We start from the raw sequence: 16,252 nt of genomic DNA on the forward strand, positions 1-16,252 counted from the left end.
CAAGGAGATCTGTGGAGCATGTGCCATCTCCAGAGAGGATTCAGTGACAGTTCCTTGGGTTGGAGGAAGACAGCTGGTGACAGCTGATGAGTTGATCCTTTTATCATGGTGGCTGTTAATGCTACTGTTCTTCCCTGGGTTCCATTGCCATGCATGTCGGTGCTGCAGCTGTGCTGATTGAGTGCAGAGGATGAAGTCACTCCCTTGTTATTTCAGCCTCTTGTGGCTCCAGAGCCTGTTCAACGGGCCCACCTGACAGAGGCAAGAGGCGAGTTTGGGGGGGGGGGTGGGGGTTATCTCTTGCTCACTCTTTTGTGATTTAGTTGGTCACAGGTAATTCTGCAACTCAGATTTCACCCCTCCTCAGGCTACAGTGGCGTGCTTAGCAGCCTGCAAGCGAATGAAAGCACATTGCATCCAGCTCTCAGGATTAGTTTCCCATCTGTCCATCTGCATCACAGCACAAAATTAGAAACCAGTCCTTCCACCATGCAGCTCTGCCCTGCATTTCCCCCAGCTGAGCTACTCAATACCCAAATTCCCAACTTTGTCATCTTCTCAACTCTTCTTCCCAACAAACAAAACACACGTGAAAAGGAGCTGTGGAAATACAACCAAGCACTGACCGAAAGCTGAGCTGAGCCTCCTGGCCTCTGCCCAGCTTTCCTGCCAGCCTCCTTGGCCTCACTGGTTCTGTTTTCTGTGGGAGAAAAGAGCCTGGAAAAGCTGCCCAGAAGCATTAGCTGGCAAGGACAGAGCAGCCTTCCTCCCCTCAGCTGCAGGTTTTGTTACCCCTCTTTGGCATCCATGATGGTGTGCTGAGCTGAGTCAGGGCTGAGACGGGTGACAGAGAAGTCTAAGGATGAGTCAGGTGCCAGCAGCAGCCTTTGTGCCTCAGGCCTTTTTTATTGTCTCTCTTTTGAGGCCTTGGAGATACAAAGCCCCTTGTCCTGTCAGGGGAATAAAACTCCTCTTCCTTCCAGCCTTTACCTGCCTCTGTGGCATATTCAGGGGACAGGCTGTCTCTGCATGAAGGAATGTGACCCTGCAAGGACCCTGTTGTGATGGAGTCAAGACTGCCATAAAGGGAAGACTGCACTTCTAAAGTTACCCCAAACAGTGAAGTGGAGGAAAGAGCCAACTTCTCCCTGAGGACTGCTGCCTTCTTCCTCAACAAACTTACTGATGTGGTTTGCAGAGTTCTGGTGATGAGGTGGGGAGGGGGACCAGACAGAATGGTGCTCCTGCTTTTCCTGCAGTCATGTCCCAGCACTACCTGGCTGCCTGGGGGAAATGTCTGACTATTGCCAGTTGCTGCTGCAGTCGATGACTCCAGGGGGACCTTAGAGCTGCCTTCCAGTACTTGAAGGGATCCTGCAGGAAGGCTGCAGAGAGACTTGTCATGAGGGTATCTATAGAGACAGGGCAAGGGGGAATGGTTTGAGGGAGAGAAGATTTGGACTGGATCTGAGGAAGAAGTTCTTCACTAGGAGGGTGGTGAGCCTCTGGCACAGGCTGCCCAGGGAGGCTGTGGCTGCCTCCTGCCTGGGGGTATTGAAGGCCAGGCTGGATGAGGCTTTGAGCAGCTGAGTCTAGCTGAGAGGTGTCCTTGCCCGTGGTGGGGAGGCTGCACTCTAAGGTCCCTTCCACCCTCAGCCATTGTAGGACTTCACAAATATTAATCATGTCTTCTCTGTCACACAGGCTCAACTGCTGCAGCAGCCAAAGCACCTTTGTCCAGGGTTGCCATGGGCTGTGAGCATCTTGAACACTCAACATCTCCCTCCAAAAGGAGACATAATGAAAGCAGCTCTCTGTGGAAAGATAGGGATGGGTGGCAGCAAGCTGGGGAGGATAACAAGCCAGAAAAGCAAAGTGTTTAGGGAAAAGGGAATCCTAGTGGGGAAAGACAAACCAGCACACAGGCCAGGCCAGCATCCAAACTGTGGGAGTCTTACGCGGTAGACAGGAATGTGTCAGAGGGTTTGTGCGTGCCCGAGGAGCTCGTCAGCCAGCGTTATCAGACAGGAAAGCCACTATCAAGCCCTGTCCTGATAAATGGTCTGGGAGGCCCAAAGAATCCCATCATGGGAGCTGGGGTAGTTTATGAAGTGTTTGTGGAATGCAGAGAGTGATAGTGGAGTACCTAGCAGCAGATGACACCCGAGGTATGAGCAAGAACATGCCGCTGCTGTCCTGACATTCCAGAAACTCTCCAGATGCTTAGCCAAGGTGTTTCTGAGAATGCCAACAGAGGCAGAGTGCAGTGAGCTGATTTGGGAACACAGCACTGGCCCTTTGGGCTGGGGTTTTGCCTGTCTTCTGGCAGCTCCACAGGAGCTGCTCCACAGGAGCTGCTCCCCAGCCACGGACTCATGCGAGCAGAGTCCCAGCGTGATGGAAGCTAAGCAAGAAGCTGTCACCTTCTCCCAGCATTGGCCACCCTGCTGCCCTCAGATGTGGAGTCCAAAGGGCAATTACCACAGCAGCAAATTGTCATCCTCCCCCCCCAGGGATTTGCTTGTGAGACCCTTGTCCCAGGTCACTCTCACAGCACACTAGAGCCCTGTCAGTCTCAGGGTTACTTCTCCCTTTTGCCCACCTCTGCCCCAGATTCAGAATTTCCTCTGGTGTCACCTCTGCCCCCCAGCCTGGGCGAGCTGAGTGCTGTGGAAAGTAATGGCTAATAATAAGCCCGGTTGTACGGTGCAGCGCATGATGAAGGAGGTGCTGAGGAGAGGACGTGATTAAGGAACTGCTTTTGGTGAAGTGACCACAGATTTTTTCCACTTCTTCTGTAACAGAGTGTTTGGGGACAGGTGCTGACAAAAAAAATGTCCCATCACTGAGGTCTCCCCCCTCAGCTGGCAGTCCTGTGCAAGCTGGAGCCAGGCCAGAGCATTGGGTTACCTTCTGCCACGAAAAGCTAGAACTCTGCTCTGGAAAGTATTGGAACTGCCCGTGGAACGCCGGCAGACACACGATCGGGCAGCCATTTCCTGAGGAGAGGGTGACCCAGCCTCACTGACACCTGAGAGCAGTATTGAGAAAACAAAGTTTGCAGCCATGGCAGCCGCTGCTGCCGCTGCTTAAATGTTACCCTTTAACAGGACTTGGCACCCTGGTGTGTACCCGAGACTCTCAGTCCTTCTTGTGGGGAGTGACCACGGCCAAAGGAGCTGGAAGGCCTTGCAGAGAGTGGGGAATGGAGAGAGTGCTTCTGTTGCTGCCTGTGGCTGGTGTGACTGCACACATCCCCGCAGGTGATGCCTTGTTTGGGTGCTCTGCTGCTCCCTGCTGCTGTCATTTCAGCCTTGTGGTGGTTCCCAGTGCCAAGCAAGGGCAACACAGGGAAGTTACCTGTCAGTCCTGTTAAACAGCTGAGGCCTCTTGGCTCCTTGCCTACACCAAGGGATTGTTGTCTTCAGCTGTTTTGAAACAAGCTTTGCAGATTAGAACTGATGACCAAGGCAAGTCACTAAGGACATAACTGATTTTAAGATTTAGAATATTTATGCTCCTTTAGTTGCTGAAATGTTGTCATTTCACATGGCATCAGGTTGTGAAACTTCAGCAGAGCAGGGCATCATATGAGGAGTGGCTGAGGGAGCTGGGGTTGTTGGCTGCCTCCCCTCCAGACTCAAGAGATCTCATTGCTCTCTACAATGGAGTTGGTTTCTTCTCCCACGTAGCCAGCGATAGGATGAGAGGCAATAGGTTGAAGTTGTGCCAAGGGAGGTTTAGATTGGACATCAGGAAAATCTTCTTTGCTGAGAGTGGTGAGGGGTTGGAACAGGCTCCCCAGGGAGGTGGTGGAGTCCCCATCCCTGGAAGTGGCTCAGTGTTTGTGGTAGTTGGGCTACAGTTGGACTTGATGATCCTAAAGGTCTTTTCCAGCCTTGATAATTCTGTGATTGGCTCTTCTGGATAATTTGGCAGTTCAGTACTAATTAATGCCCATTGAATCGCAGCCCACAGTGGGAAAAGCTTGTGTGTGTTTGAGGGGGGTGTGTGTGTGCAAGCTTGTGTGCAGGAGGGGACGAGTGAGCCTCTATCACGCGTGTCTGCAGGCGCTGGTGTGCACACCTGTGTCCCACAGCCCCTCGTGTCCCTGCCCCTCAGGCCTTCGCAGCCCTCGGGCAGCTACGAACAAACCACTGCCCCCGCCCCTTCTCGCTCCCTCTCCCACCGCTGCCTGATGAAATTACATCTCCCCGTTCGGAGGGGCAGAGGCTGCGCGGCCAGCCGCCCCTTTCCCCTTCTCCCCGGGCGCTCCACCCCGGGCTCTGCGGAGCTCTTTCTTCGCACCATGCGAGCGGCCCGGGGGCCAGCGGCAGCGGGGGCCACCCCGCACGGGGGCCGGCCTTAGGCACGCCGGGAGGCAGAGGGCGCCCTGGGGGTGCCGAGAGGGTGAGGCGGAGCAGGCGGCCGCCGCTAGCGACTACCGATCAGCGCTCTCCCCGCAGCCACCATGGCCAGCGAGGTGGAGGATGCGGACAGCCGGGAGGCACAGACGGTCTGCGAGGCCCTGGGGCGCTACGAGGACAGGCTGCGGGGCGCCGTGCGGGAGATCCATGCGGACATGCAGGTGTTGAAGCAAGGCGTGGGCCGGCAGGTGGAGGAGGTGCTGCGCCTCGCCAACCCCCTGGCGCGCAGCGTCTCCGAGCTGCAGCAGGAGAACCGGCGGCTGCGGGCGCAGCTGGAGCGCCTGTGCCGGCAGGTGGAGGCTCTGGTCCGCTCGGCCGGGCTGCCCCCGGAGTGGGCGGACGAGGCTGCGTGGAGCTCTCCGGAGCGGAGCTTCTCCAGCCATGCCAAGCTAGCGGCCGCTGGCCGAAGCCAGGTGAGTGCTGGGCACAAGCTGGGAGGCGGCGGGAGGTGGAGGCAAGAGTGTGCTTGAGCTTCATGGGCAACGCCAGGCTCTGCTCGGGCATGGGAGAGCGTTTAGTGACTCGGGGAGCTGCTTTGACCGGGGGAGGTCAGTGAGCTTTTGGGAGGTGCTCTGAGAAAGGGGCTTAGCCCTGATACCACCTCGAGATGTTCCTGATCGTGGCTTGGTCAGACTGGGATCTTTTTTAGAGTGGTAGCAACCAGTCAGTTTCCTGCGGTTAGGAGAAGCTGAGGCAGTCTTAGCTGTCAATATCCTTGTGTACATGAATATCTATGTATCCTTTCTGGAGCCGATTCAGGGGGCTCTGTGTGCCAGCAATGCCGTTTGCCAGTTGGCAGGCTCACAGAGGAGAACAGCTCAGCAGATGGCAGGCAGTAAGATGTTTTCCTAGCATAGTGACTTAGCATCCCACGGTGAGGCAGTTTTGCTGCATTACCACTGCCCCACAGGGATGCAGCCCATCCCTGAAAGGTGGCCATCCCGCAAGCTGTCGTGGTCTCCAGGACCTAAACTGGTACAAAGACGTGTCTTTGCCAGTGGTAAAACTCTTCCTGCAGCTTAGTGGAGCCTCATAACTTGGGGCGTGGAAACCCCTGTTAGTGGGAAGCTCATCTGACACTTGAGACTTGTTTAATCTGTGTGAGGAGTTGAGAGCTGCTGTGCAATGCTTGACACCAGGAGGTGGCAACCAGGCGCTACACCACGATGCACTCACTCAAAACTGTGTGACACTAGGAACTTGGCTCTCACAGGTGACAGCCTATTTCTTGTAGTCTTGATTAAGCTCTTCTAAGAGGTCTTTAATTCTGTTGGAGAACGGGAAGCTGCTCTATGGTGGAAAAATCAAAGCTTGGGAATGAAATTCCCTCAAAGTTAAAGCAGAGTGAATGAGCAGAGTCTGTACTGCATCCCAGCTCCCTTCATTCCTGCTGGCTCATGAATGGGGCAGAGGGTTTCCCCCAGCTAGGCAGGTGAAAAGGTAAAGCTGCTGCTCAGTGCATTGTGCCATGGCAACTGCTCCCTCTTTCCCCATGTGGCGAAGGTGAGCAGCACACAGAGCCTTGGGATCCGTTGCTTTCTGTTACCTGGAGCCATTCCACATGTTTGTGTTGGAAGGAACAGAGGCCTCATGGAGAGGACAAGGAGGTGTTGTCCCTCACACCACCTCCACTGCTTCCATCACAGCCTTTACTTCACACCCGGTGAACAGTCTCGGTTATGGCAACATCTAGCTTCAGGCATCTGTCAGTGTTACAGCACAGGATGAGCTTTGGTTTGGAATGGAAGCTTGCCACCATGCTTTGGAGGGTTCAGAGAAGATCACTTAAGTACTGACAGTTCTCCAGTGCCCTCCCAACAATTTTCTGCGGGAGGCTGGACAAATTCCCAAGCCAGCGTAGCTGACCGAGAAGGAATTTCAGTGCTGGGAACCATGGGAGATGCAGACAGAAAGATGAGATGCAGTGAAAAGAGGAGTTAGTGGGTAAGGCACTGACCTGACTCTGCTCAAATGGCTACAGAGCGAGCTTTGGGTTCCCTCAGGGTCCCCTCGGTGGCTTGCAGCCTGTGGTTACATGACCAGGGCACTTGACACGGAGTACGCTAATGACACTGCGCGTGTGTTTGGAGAGAAGCAAGCACCCGTGCTGCGGCTGGTGACACCTCTTGCCTTGCTTTAAGTGTGGGCAACAAATCATACTGACCTGGAAACACTTGCAAATCAAGATGTAGCCTTCTGCTTCTGACAAGATAAATTGGTTGGCTTCCTTTTTGCTACGTGATCAACGCAGTCTTTATCCCAACAAAAGGGATGAAGTGCAGGGCACACAGCATGCATCCAGATGGGGCTTGGAAGTCTCCAGAGAAGGAGACTCCACAACCTCTCTGGGCAGCCTGCTTCAGTGCTCTCTGACCCTCACAGTGAAGAAGTTCCTCCTCATGTTGAGGTGGAACCTCCTGTGCTGGAGTTTATATCCATTGCCCCTTGTCCTATCCCAGGGTGCAGCTTACTATTCTCTTACGCTTCCTGCAGGTGTCCTTTCTGATCCTTGTCCAGATTTCTTCCTTCTTGTTGTTGTTTGGTTTGTTGTAATTCACTGTACCAAAGCCCTGGACACCTGCTGAAGTGGCCAAGGTGGAGGATTTCTCTGGGGTCCATTTTTATCCAGCCTTGCAACAAAAATGGTTCTGTGGCAAGTGTTTCCATTGGTTTGCTTTGGTGATTACTCCAAGTGCCAAAGCTTTCCTGATGTGCTGATGGTGTTCCAGGCTTTCTCTTCAAGCCGCAGGGTCAGCTGTGGGTAGAGAACATTTGTGTATGCTGATGGGCAGCAGCTCTCTAGCAGAAGACTGAAGGTGTGAGCGTGGAGCAGCTCCTGCTGGCCTCTTGCAGCCTTGTTTGCATTTCCCACACACTTCTTCATTCCCCATTTCATCCACCATCTCTCCCTGTGTGAGGAGCAGAGTGTCAGGTCCTTGCCTTGCAGCGCTCAGCGGCGATTTTGCTGTTCACCAAAGCGAAGCTTCAGTTTCATCTGGCACGTGTGACAAGAGAGGGAGGTTCCTCTCACAGATGAACAGCATCTCTAGAGCCAGTGATTCTCTCATGGCCCTTTTGCTAGCTGGTGCTGTTATGGATGACTCTGGGTGACTGAGATCTCTCATTTGAGAGAGGGGAAGCTCATTTGGCTGTCATTTGCCTACAGCTTGGCCTTGTTGCAGGCAAAAGCTTGAAGGTATCACAGTATCACTAAGGTTGGAAGAGACCTCAAAGATCATCGAGTCCAACCTGTCACCACAGACCTCAGGACTAGACCATGGCACCAAGTGCCACATCCAGTCCCCTCTTGAACACCTCCAGGGAGGGTGACTCCACCACCTCCCTGGGCAGCACATCCCAATGACGAATGACTCTCTCGGTGAAGAACTTTCTCCTCACCTCGAGCCTAAGGTGCACCAGAAGTGTACCTTAGAGGCTCATAGAGGGGAAAAACAAGTTGTATTTTTTGTCTTCCTAATCTCATGATGGTTAAAACTCCTCCTTTTTTTTTCTTCCTCATGTGTGTCTTTTTAACTGCTGGGTTATGATGTTTGCCTGCTTTATAGCAGCTTCCAGTTCTGGATCCCCCAAGGCCTAGCTTCTTTGCAGTGAGGGAGGAATTCCAAGCAGCCCTAGAAGCACAGAGTTGTTATCATTCTACATGACATGGAGACTGCTGAGCCACGGAGAGCTTGGTTCTAAGGGCAAGCCTAAGACATGCAAAACATTAGCCTTCGATTTCTTCTCTTCAGCTTCACCACCTCCTCATCCTGTTGCTCTTAGATGAGTTGTAGAAATGATACTTCTCATTATTAAGCACAGATTAGTATCCTCTGCTGTTGTACAACCTGTGGAGCCAGCACTGGCAGAGGGATTGGCAGCACACCTGCATGTGGCAGAAGGCTGGCATCTCCAAACCAAGTGGGATTTTAAAGTGCTGTAACCTGACACCACTAAAGGCAGGGCAGAATCTCATTCCAGATGCTGCCAGGGTTTTCCCCATCCTCCAGCATGGGGTCAGTTTCTGCCCCAGCACTGCTAGCCATAAAACAAAGCAGGGAAGCCAGTGCATTGTGTTAGGTGCTGCAGGATGCTACACAACCTTCACAGTGACCTCTTTGTTCCACTGTTTTGCTCACCTCCAACCCCAGCTTATAAAATAGATTCATGGTTGCAGCCTGCTCAGGTGTTTGGCACATTCAGGTCATAGTGGGTGACACAAACAGCTCTGACTGTGCCACAGGAGCATTGCAGCTCTGGGTATGGGCAGTAATTGTTGGCTGGCATCTCAATTACCCCCTTAGGTCAGAAGGGACCTTCTCCAGCCTTCCTCTGGGATCATAACTCATTTTATGGGATGCTTTTACAGTGGTTTATGGGAATGTCAATTTCTTTTTCCTGCAGCAAACAGAAACAAACAAAAGCAGAGCATTAAGTAGTCTCAATCAATCTCTCACTGTGTGTGTAGCCTTCTGTTTGTCACCTTCACAGTGGGTGGTGACAAATTTATCCAACAAAAAGGAAGACCCCTCCTAGATGCTAAGGTCCATGAGGACAAACCTGTGAACACTGATGCAAGTTCTGCATTGCCAGTGCTCAGTTTGCAGGGTTGCCTTTTGGACTGGATGATTGTTCCCTCCTCGTGTGGTGGTCACTGACACAAGGAAGCCCTGGCCTTGGGCAGGTGTTTCTGGATGCTGTTCCAACTTTTGCTGCTGTTTGACATTCAGCTGCTGTGTCTGTTGTCTGTTCTGACAGAGTGTAGACCTGGATGACCACCACAAACCTGAGTTTAGAAGAGTTTTTAGCTCTTCCATCATTGAAAATGGGCATCAGTCTTCATCAGGTAGGAAAGAGAGCATGAAATGAAGCAGCACTCCTTGCAAAATACCTGCTGGTGGCAGCCACAGAGCCAGCCTCACTCGAGGGAAGCGCCAGAAGCTGCTGTGGTTTCAGCAAGGCCATTGTACTGTGGCAATGTTTATTTCCTAATGAGGAGAGTTAGCTCACAGACTTGAACTCTCTTGTCCAGCTTGCCCTGTGGTGTTCCATAAATTAGAGGCCATTACTGTCACATTATCTTGAGGCAGTAGTGATGATAAGGCCTTCTATTCTGAGTGGCATCTTAGCCTCGCATCCCAGAACACTCTGGAGATCATCTGTCCGCTTCCATCACCTTCAGTGGAGGAAGGACTTGGTCTCCAGCTTAGGGAAGGCTGAGGCACATGGCCCTTCAGAAACTCATGAAAAGAACAGGGGTGCTGACTCCTAACCCACAGCAGGAGACTGGGGGCAGGAAGGAAGAGGAAGGAACTGAACAAATGCAGATGTAAGTGGATTACTCACAGAATGGCTTGGGTTGGAAGGGACATCCAGAGCTCATCCAGTCCTACTCCCCTGCAGTCAGCAGGCACATCCTCCACTACATCAGGTTGCCCAGAGCCCTGTCAAGCCTGACCTTGAATGTGTCCAGGGATGGGGCTTCAACTACCTCCCTGGGCAACCTGTTGCAGTGTTCCAGCAGCCTCCTGGTGCAGAACTTGTTCCCAGCATCCAATCTCAGTCTGCTCTGCTCTCATTTCAAACCATTGCCCCTTGTCCTGTCCCTGCAGGCCTTTGCAAACAGTCCCTCTGCAGCCTTCTTGTAGCCCCCTTCAGGTCCTGGAAGACTGCTGTAAGGTGTCCCTGGAGCCTTCTCCAGGCTGAACACCCTCAGCTCCCTCAGCCTGGCCTCATGGCAGAGATGTTCCAGCCCCCTGATCGTTTTTGTGGCCCTCCTCTGGACCCAGCCCATCAGGTCCATGTCCCTTCCCACGCTGAGGGTTCCAGCTGTCCTTGCTGATACCTGTAAGAGAGGTCTGATCACTGCAAGGATCCCTCACACTGGGACTGGTTCTGCAGTGTGCTGTAAGGGGGAACTAGGTTGGAACCATTCCAAAGATTGGTAAAATGAAGTTGTTGCATGGAGATTGCTTTGTGGCTTTGTTACAGATCTGCCAATCGATTTACCTCCCCTCTCCTTGGCTCTTGATTCACTAGGTCAGGCCAAAGTCTCTCAGGAACTGACCTCTTTTCACATGTCAGACTCTTCCCTCGAAGCCCATGCCCCTGCAGTCAGCTTGCAGATGCCTCACCTTCCTGTCACTGCAGTCACCAGGACATCAGAGAGGTTTTCAGGAGAGGCCACAGGAACAGCTAATGTGGCTGCTGGCCTGCTGGGACAGAGCAAGGACAAAAATGCCATGGCTGTGAAAACCTTCAACCAGTCAGGTAAAAGAGACAAACCCCATTTGTTTGCTGAACCTCCCTGGGCAGCCTGTTCCAGAGCCTGCCCTGATGCACCTTGCTGCTCTTGTGTTTTCCTGCAGAGAACACTTCTGTCACCAAGTGTGCCTCAGCTGTGAGCTATGGGACGGGCAGTGGCAGCCAGCCCGGTGAAAGGTAAGGACCTTCTCTTGGCCTTTTGGTAGCCCACTGTGGCCAGTATAGCCTCAAGGGACAGGAGTGCTGCTGGCCTAGACAACAGGCGAGTCCCAGATGCTGCATTTCCAGCTTTTGAAAGGCTGTGAGCTTTCCTGAGGGCTGGCTGGAACAGAGCTGGGACAAAAATCTCCTGTAGAGCAGATCCAGGCAGCCCTGGTGGTGACTTTCAGCATCGTTGCAGCAGGGTCAGTAAAACTCTCAGTGCCCAGGGTGGAATTTTGTTAGGAGCAAGCTGTCCTTGTACAACACTTTTTTAACTGCTCTGCTGTACTGAAAGTTGTACTTGGGGCTAATACTTTTGGAAACCAGCAAATGGCTGCAGTCAAACATCCTTAGTGTGCCTAGCCGAGAGTTTAGATGAGTTCCAAGCTGAGAAGTGAGGCTGTGTTTCAACACATCCTTTTTTTTGCTCTCTTTGCCCAGTGGCACTGACAGTCACTGTGAGGTGAGCCCCAGCTCCCACTCCTCTCCTCCCACCGTGCATCGACAAGTGGAAAGGAGGAGGGAGCTGGTGCGGTCCCAGACGCTGCCGCGGATCACAGGAGCCCAGAGCAGGAAAGCTCTGTTTGAGAAGTTTGAGCACGATGGTGGCAGGTGAGTCACAGCCTCCAGCATGGCTTTGTCAGTGGGAAACTAATTGGTCAGTCCTTAGCAGCAGTGGAGAGCTGGCTGGGAGGACTTCCTGAGTGTAGGCTTTTGAGCTCCAGGATGGTATGAGGTCAGGCACAGCTTTGCTGGCTTTGACAGAGCGAGCCCTGGAAATTCACAGCTACAGATTCCTCTGGCTGTGGAGTTCAGCTGAAGAAGCAGGTGTCTTGGAGCAGGAAGGGCTTCTGTGGAAGCTGCCTTCTCCATCATCTTTAGAGACTGGGAATAACACAATCACAGAATGACAGAATGGCTCAGGGTGGAAGGGATCTCAGAGCTCATCTGCTCCAACCTCCCCACCATGGGCAGGGACACCTCTCAGCTAGACTCAGCTGCCCAAGGCCTCATCCACCCTGGCCTTGAACAGCCCCAGGCAGGAGACATTCACAGCCTCCCTGGGCAGCCTGTTCCAACAGCTCACCACCCTCCTAGTGAAGAAATTCTTCCTGAGATCCAGTCCAAATCTTCTCTCCCTCAAACCATTCCCCCTTGTCCCGTCTCCTGACATCCTCATGAGAAGTCCCTCTGCAGCCTTCCTGTAGGATCCCTTCAGGTGTTGAAAGGCAGCTCTAAGGTCCCCCTGGAGCCTTCTCTTCTCCAGGCTGAACACCCCCAGCTCCCTCAGCCTGGCCTCATAGCAGAGGTGCTCCAGCCCTTGGATCATCTTTGTGGCCTCCTCTGGACCTGCTCCTACATTTCTGTGCCCTTATGATGGGGACACCAGAACTGGATGCAGTATTTGAGGTGGGAAGGACCAAAAGGACTGTTCCTTCTACCCCATGATGGGTTCTGATTTAAGGAGAACAGGGCCTGGAATCTTGCCCTTAGTGAAATGAAAATGAGTTTTTCTTGCGGGAGCAACGAATTGAAGTTTCAGCAGCGTGTTTCTCAAAACACCACCTGGACAGGGCCTGACCTGGTCAAGGTTGCATAGATGTTGCTGACAAGCAGGTTGAAACTTTTCTAGAGTGTAATTTCATCTGATCTCTCTTCATTTTCCAGAGGAAAAGGAGAATCCAGAGCTAAGCTGAAGAGGTCACAGAGCTTTGGGGTTGCCAGCGCCAGCAGCATCAAACAGATTCTGTTGGACTGGTGCCGCTCGAAAACCCTGGGGTACAAGGTGAGGCCATGCCAGAGCCTTCAGCTCTCTCTTTATCCAGGAGAATGTGCAAGTAAAGCATCCTTAAAAAGTGAATGTCAAACATGCCAGACATTGACTCAGCTTCCTCAAGGTCCTCAGGTTTGGTGCACAAATGTGGTGGTTTGCGTGGGCAGCCCTTCGAGACAGCGATAGCAGGAGCGAGGCCCTGGGTGCCTGTCAGAGCAGTGCATTGGTGTTGGCCTTTGTGATCACAGACAGCTGCCCATCACTCCAGTGCTTTTGTCATGGGTTTGGCTAGGAGGCCCAAAGCAAGAGGTGACCCAGTGATGTGTTTCCTGGGCAAGAATCGGGTCGGAGAAGACCCTCAGGGTCACCATGTCCAACCCGGAACCCTACTCTACAAGGCTCTCCCTGAAACCATATCCCCAAGCACTGCATCCAAACCACCTATAAACACCTCCAGGGTTGGTGACTCCACCACCTCCCTGGGCAGCACATTCCAGCCCCTGGGCAGCACATTCCAGCCCCTGGGCAGCACATTCCAGCCCCTGGGCACTCTTTCTGTGAAAACCTTTTTCCTAATGTCCAGAAGTCGTCTTTTTAAGAGAGGGTTCCCCTCCCTGTTCCCCCATGCTGCTCTAACATGGCATTTTTTTTTCCACCCTGACAGCACATTGACCTGCAGAACTTCTCCTCGAGCTGGAATGATGGGATGGCATTCTGTGCCCTTGTGCACTCTTTCTTTCCTGAAGCTTTTGATTATAATAAGCTTGACCCAGCTAATCGCAAGCAGAACTTTGAGCTGGCCTTCACCATGGCTGAGTGAGTATTGAAGTGCTCCTAGTTCAGTGCAGCTGGGGCAGCAGTCAGGAGCTCTGTAGTTTTCCTTGTAGATGCTGGATCAGTAGCTTAGCTCTGTCATGCCCTCCCCCCCCAAATGATGATACAGCTCTGCACAGGAGACTTGGCAGTCTCAAAATGAATCAGGATTTCCAAAGTGTGCCAGCAGTGAGCACTGGCAGCCCAGAGAGCCAAGCAGAGCCTGGGCTGCAGCAAGAGAAGTGTGGCCAGCAGGGCCAGGGAGGGGATTCTGCCCCTCTGCTCCACTCTGCTGAGACCACAGCTGCAGCTCTGGGGCCAGTTCTGGAGCCTCTGTGCCAGGATCAGGAGGTGCTGGAAGGTGTCCAGAGAAGGGCCACGAGGAGGAGCAGAGAGCTGGAGCTGCTCTGCTATGGAGACAGACTGAGAGAGTTGGGGTTGTGCAGTCTGGAGAGGAGAAGGCTCTGAGGAGACCTCATTGTGGCCTTCCAGTATCTGAAGGGGGCTACAGGAAAGCTGGGGAGGGACTTTTGAGGGGGTCAGGGAGGGATAGGACTGGGGGGGGGATGGAACAAAACTAGAAGTGGGGAGATTCAGATTGGATGCCAGGAAGAAGTTGTTCCTCATGAGGGTGGTGAGAGCCTGGCACAGGTTGCCCAGGGAGGTGGTGGAAGCCTCCTGCCTGGAGGTGTTTGCAGCCAGGCTGGAGGTGGCTGTGAGCAACCTGCTGTGGTGTGAGGTGTCCCTGCCCATGGCAGGGGGTTGGGGCTGGCTGAGCCTTGAGGACCCTTCCAACCCTGACAATTCTATGATTCAATGACTCTAAGTGCCTCAGTGATGCTGAACTCAGAGCAGCAAATCAGCCCTGGAAGCAGCTCCAGGCCTTGGATTTGCCTCCTGACTCGCTGTCGTTCCCACAGGAAGATGGCTCACTGCGACCGCCTGATAGAAGTGGATGACATGCTGCTGATGGGCCACAGGCCAGACCCCATGTGTGTCTTCACCTATGTCCAGTCTCTCTACAACCATCTACGACACTTTGAGTGAAAGCTGCTGAGACCTCTCCGGCCAGCAGGGCCAAGTGCAGCGTCCTGATGGGCAGAGTGGAGTTCTGCACACGGAACAGTGTCGCTTCTTGCTTCTCACTATCCTTTGGCTTCCACCCAAGCTGCGTGGCTGACTGAAGTGTTGCTGAGCAGTGCCACGAAGTGTTGATCACCTCAGCATGGCAGTAAGACAGAAACACCTTTGGAAAAGACAAAAAAGAAACCCCAACCCTTTAGGGAAAGGCAAAATGCTGTCGTTTTGGTGCTAGTAGTGGTTTGGATTTTTCATATCCCTGTGTTTAACGACCACAGGAAGCTAATTTGCTGCTCATATATAGCTATTTCACTTGTTTTTCTAATGCAGTGACAGGGAACTGCCACAGAAGTGTTCCCTTTTACAATGCTGGTGAACCTCCAGAAGGTAGCACCTAGCTGATTAGATGGTGTTGGGTGCTAGGTTGGATTTGATGATCTCGAAGGTCTTTTCCAGCCTGGTTAATTCTGTTCTGTTCTATTCAGGGCCACTTCTCTGTTGAGCATAGCACAAAAGAAACAAGAGATGGCCAAGTGAAATTCCAGTGAGCAAATAATAAGCTAGCAACAGTGCTCAAACTCAGCCAGTAGGGCAATACTGCCTCTCCTCCAGCCCTGCCCTTGCACTCCAGCATATCTGCTTGCAGAACCATCAAACAGGCAATGCTCTATTCTCAGAGCAAACTAAGAACATGGGCTCTGACTGGTGGGGCAAAAGCATTTGTCCATAATGGTCAGAGCTAAAGTGACTCGCTCAGAGGCTCTGCTGGAGCCTCCACTGGCAGTCCTCAATCAGTTTCTTCATCATGAAGAACAGCAGCAGCTGGGGCTGGTCTGTGTATGAGGCTGTGTGTTTGCATGGTTTGGGTCTCCAGCAAAGGGGGTAGCTGGCAAAGCACAAACTCCTCTCACCTATTAAAATAAAAGCAAAGCTGGGGTGTGCTTTGGCCTGGACTCCAGGTGGAAGCAGCTCTCCAGTGGGGACAGGAATAAATCTTTTAAGCCCTGCTCAGTGCTCATTGCTGACTGCAAGGTGGACAGGCAGCGTGGAAGACATGCAAGTCTTGAAGTGCCTCAACAAACTTCTGTTTTCAGCTAAAGTAGCCTTAAACCCAGAGTACAGGGACATCATTCTGGATTGACTAGACAAAAAGGCTTGGAGAAAACCAACAGAGCTTAGTTTTCACAGTGAATATTAAAACCAAAGCCACTGAACCAGGATGGGTTTCAAACAGAGTAATTTTTAAAGCCTTTTAAAATTACTTTTTCCTCCCCTTAAGAATAGGCTGATAGAAAATAGAAGCTGAAAGCCATGAGCCCTCTGCTCATGCTGGGGAATGATTTTATGATTTTGAACCTGCATTTGTAGATATTTATAAAGATGATTTTGGTTCTGTGTTGGTGACCCTTTATAATAAAATCTGTCAAATGCTCTTCAGATTTACTGCTTCTCTTTAGAATCAACTGACAGATAACAAAGGAAATCAGTGGGGGAAAAAGCCTTGCTGCAAAGGGTTTTATTCCAGTCCTGATGCTCTGAGCTCTGAGTTTCAGTTTAGAAAATAAAGGTACAGAAGATCAGTGGCATTTGGAAGAGGATTTTAGTTCGGCCTCCCTTTCTAGTGAGGTTTACTTCAGAACCCATGAACAAATCCAGCAGTTTGTTGGCAGTCTCAGGGTGGGAGAAAAAAGGG

General features: G+C 52.3%; 1 protein-coding gene across 1 annotated transcript; it reads left to right on the plus strand.

Moving 5' to 3' along the window:
- The first annotated feature begins 4,421 nt into the window (after positions 1-4,421).
- SMTNL2 (smoothelin like 2) lies at positions 4,422-14,861 on the plus strand. Its single transcript, XM_009903040.2, has 8 exons — positions 4,422-4,840; positions 9,186-9,273; positions 10,467-10,697; positions 10,796-10,868; positions 11,334-11,504; positions 12,561-12,678; positions 13,331-13,482; positions 14,400-14,861. The coding sequence occupies exons 1-8, from the start codon at positions 4,472-4,474 to the stop codon at positions 14,524-14,526; spliced, it is 1,329 nt and encodes a 442-aa protein (XP_009901342.2). The 5' UTR covers positions 4,422-4,471; the 3' UTR covers positions 14,527-14,861.
- The last annotated feature ends 1,391 nt before the right edge of the window (positions 14,862-16,252 follow it).

The sequence above is a fragment of the Dryobates pubescens genome, chromosome 13, assembly GCF_014839835.1.
Source record: "Dryobates pubescens isolate bDryPub1 chromosome 13, bDryPub1.pri, whole genome shotgun sequence".
NCBI classification, from domain to species: Eukaryota; Metazoa; Chordata; class Aves; order Piciformes; family Picidae; genus Dryobates; species Dryobates pubescens.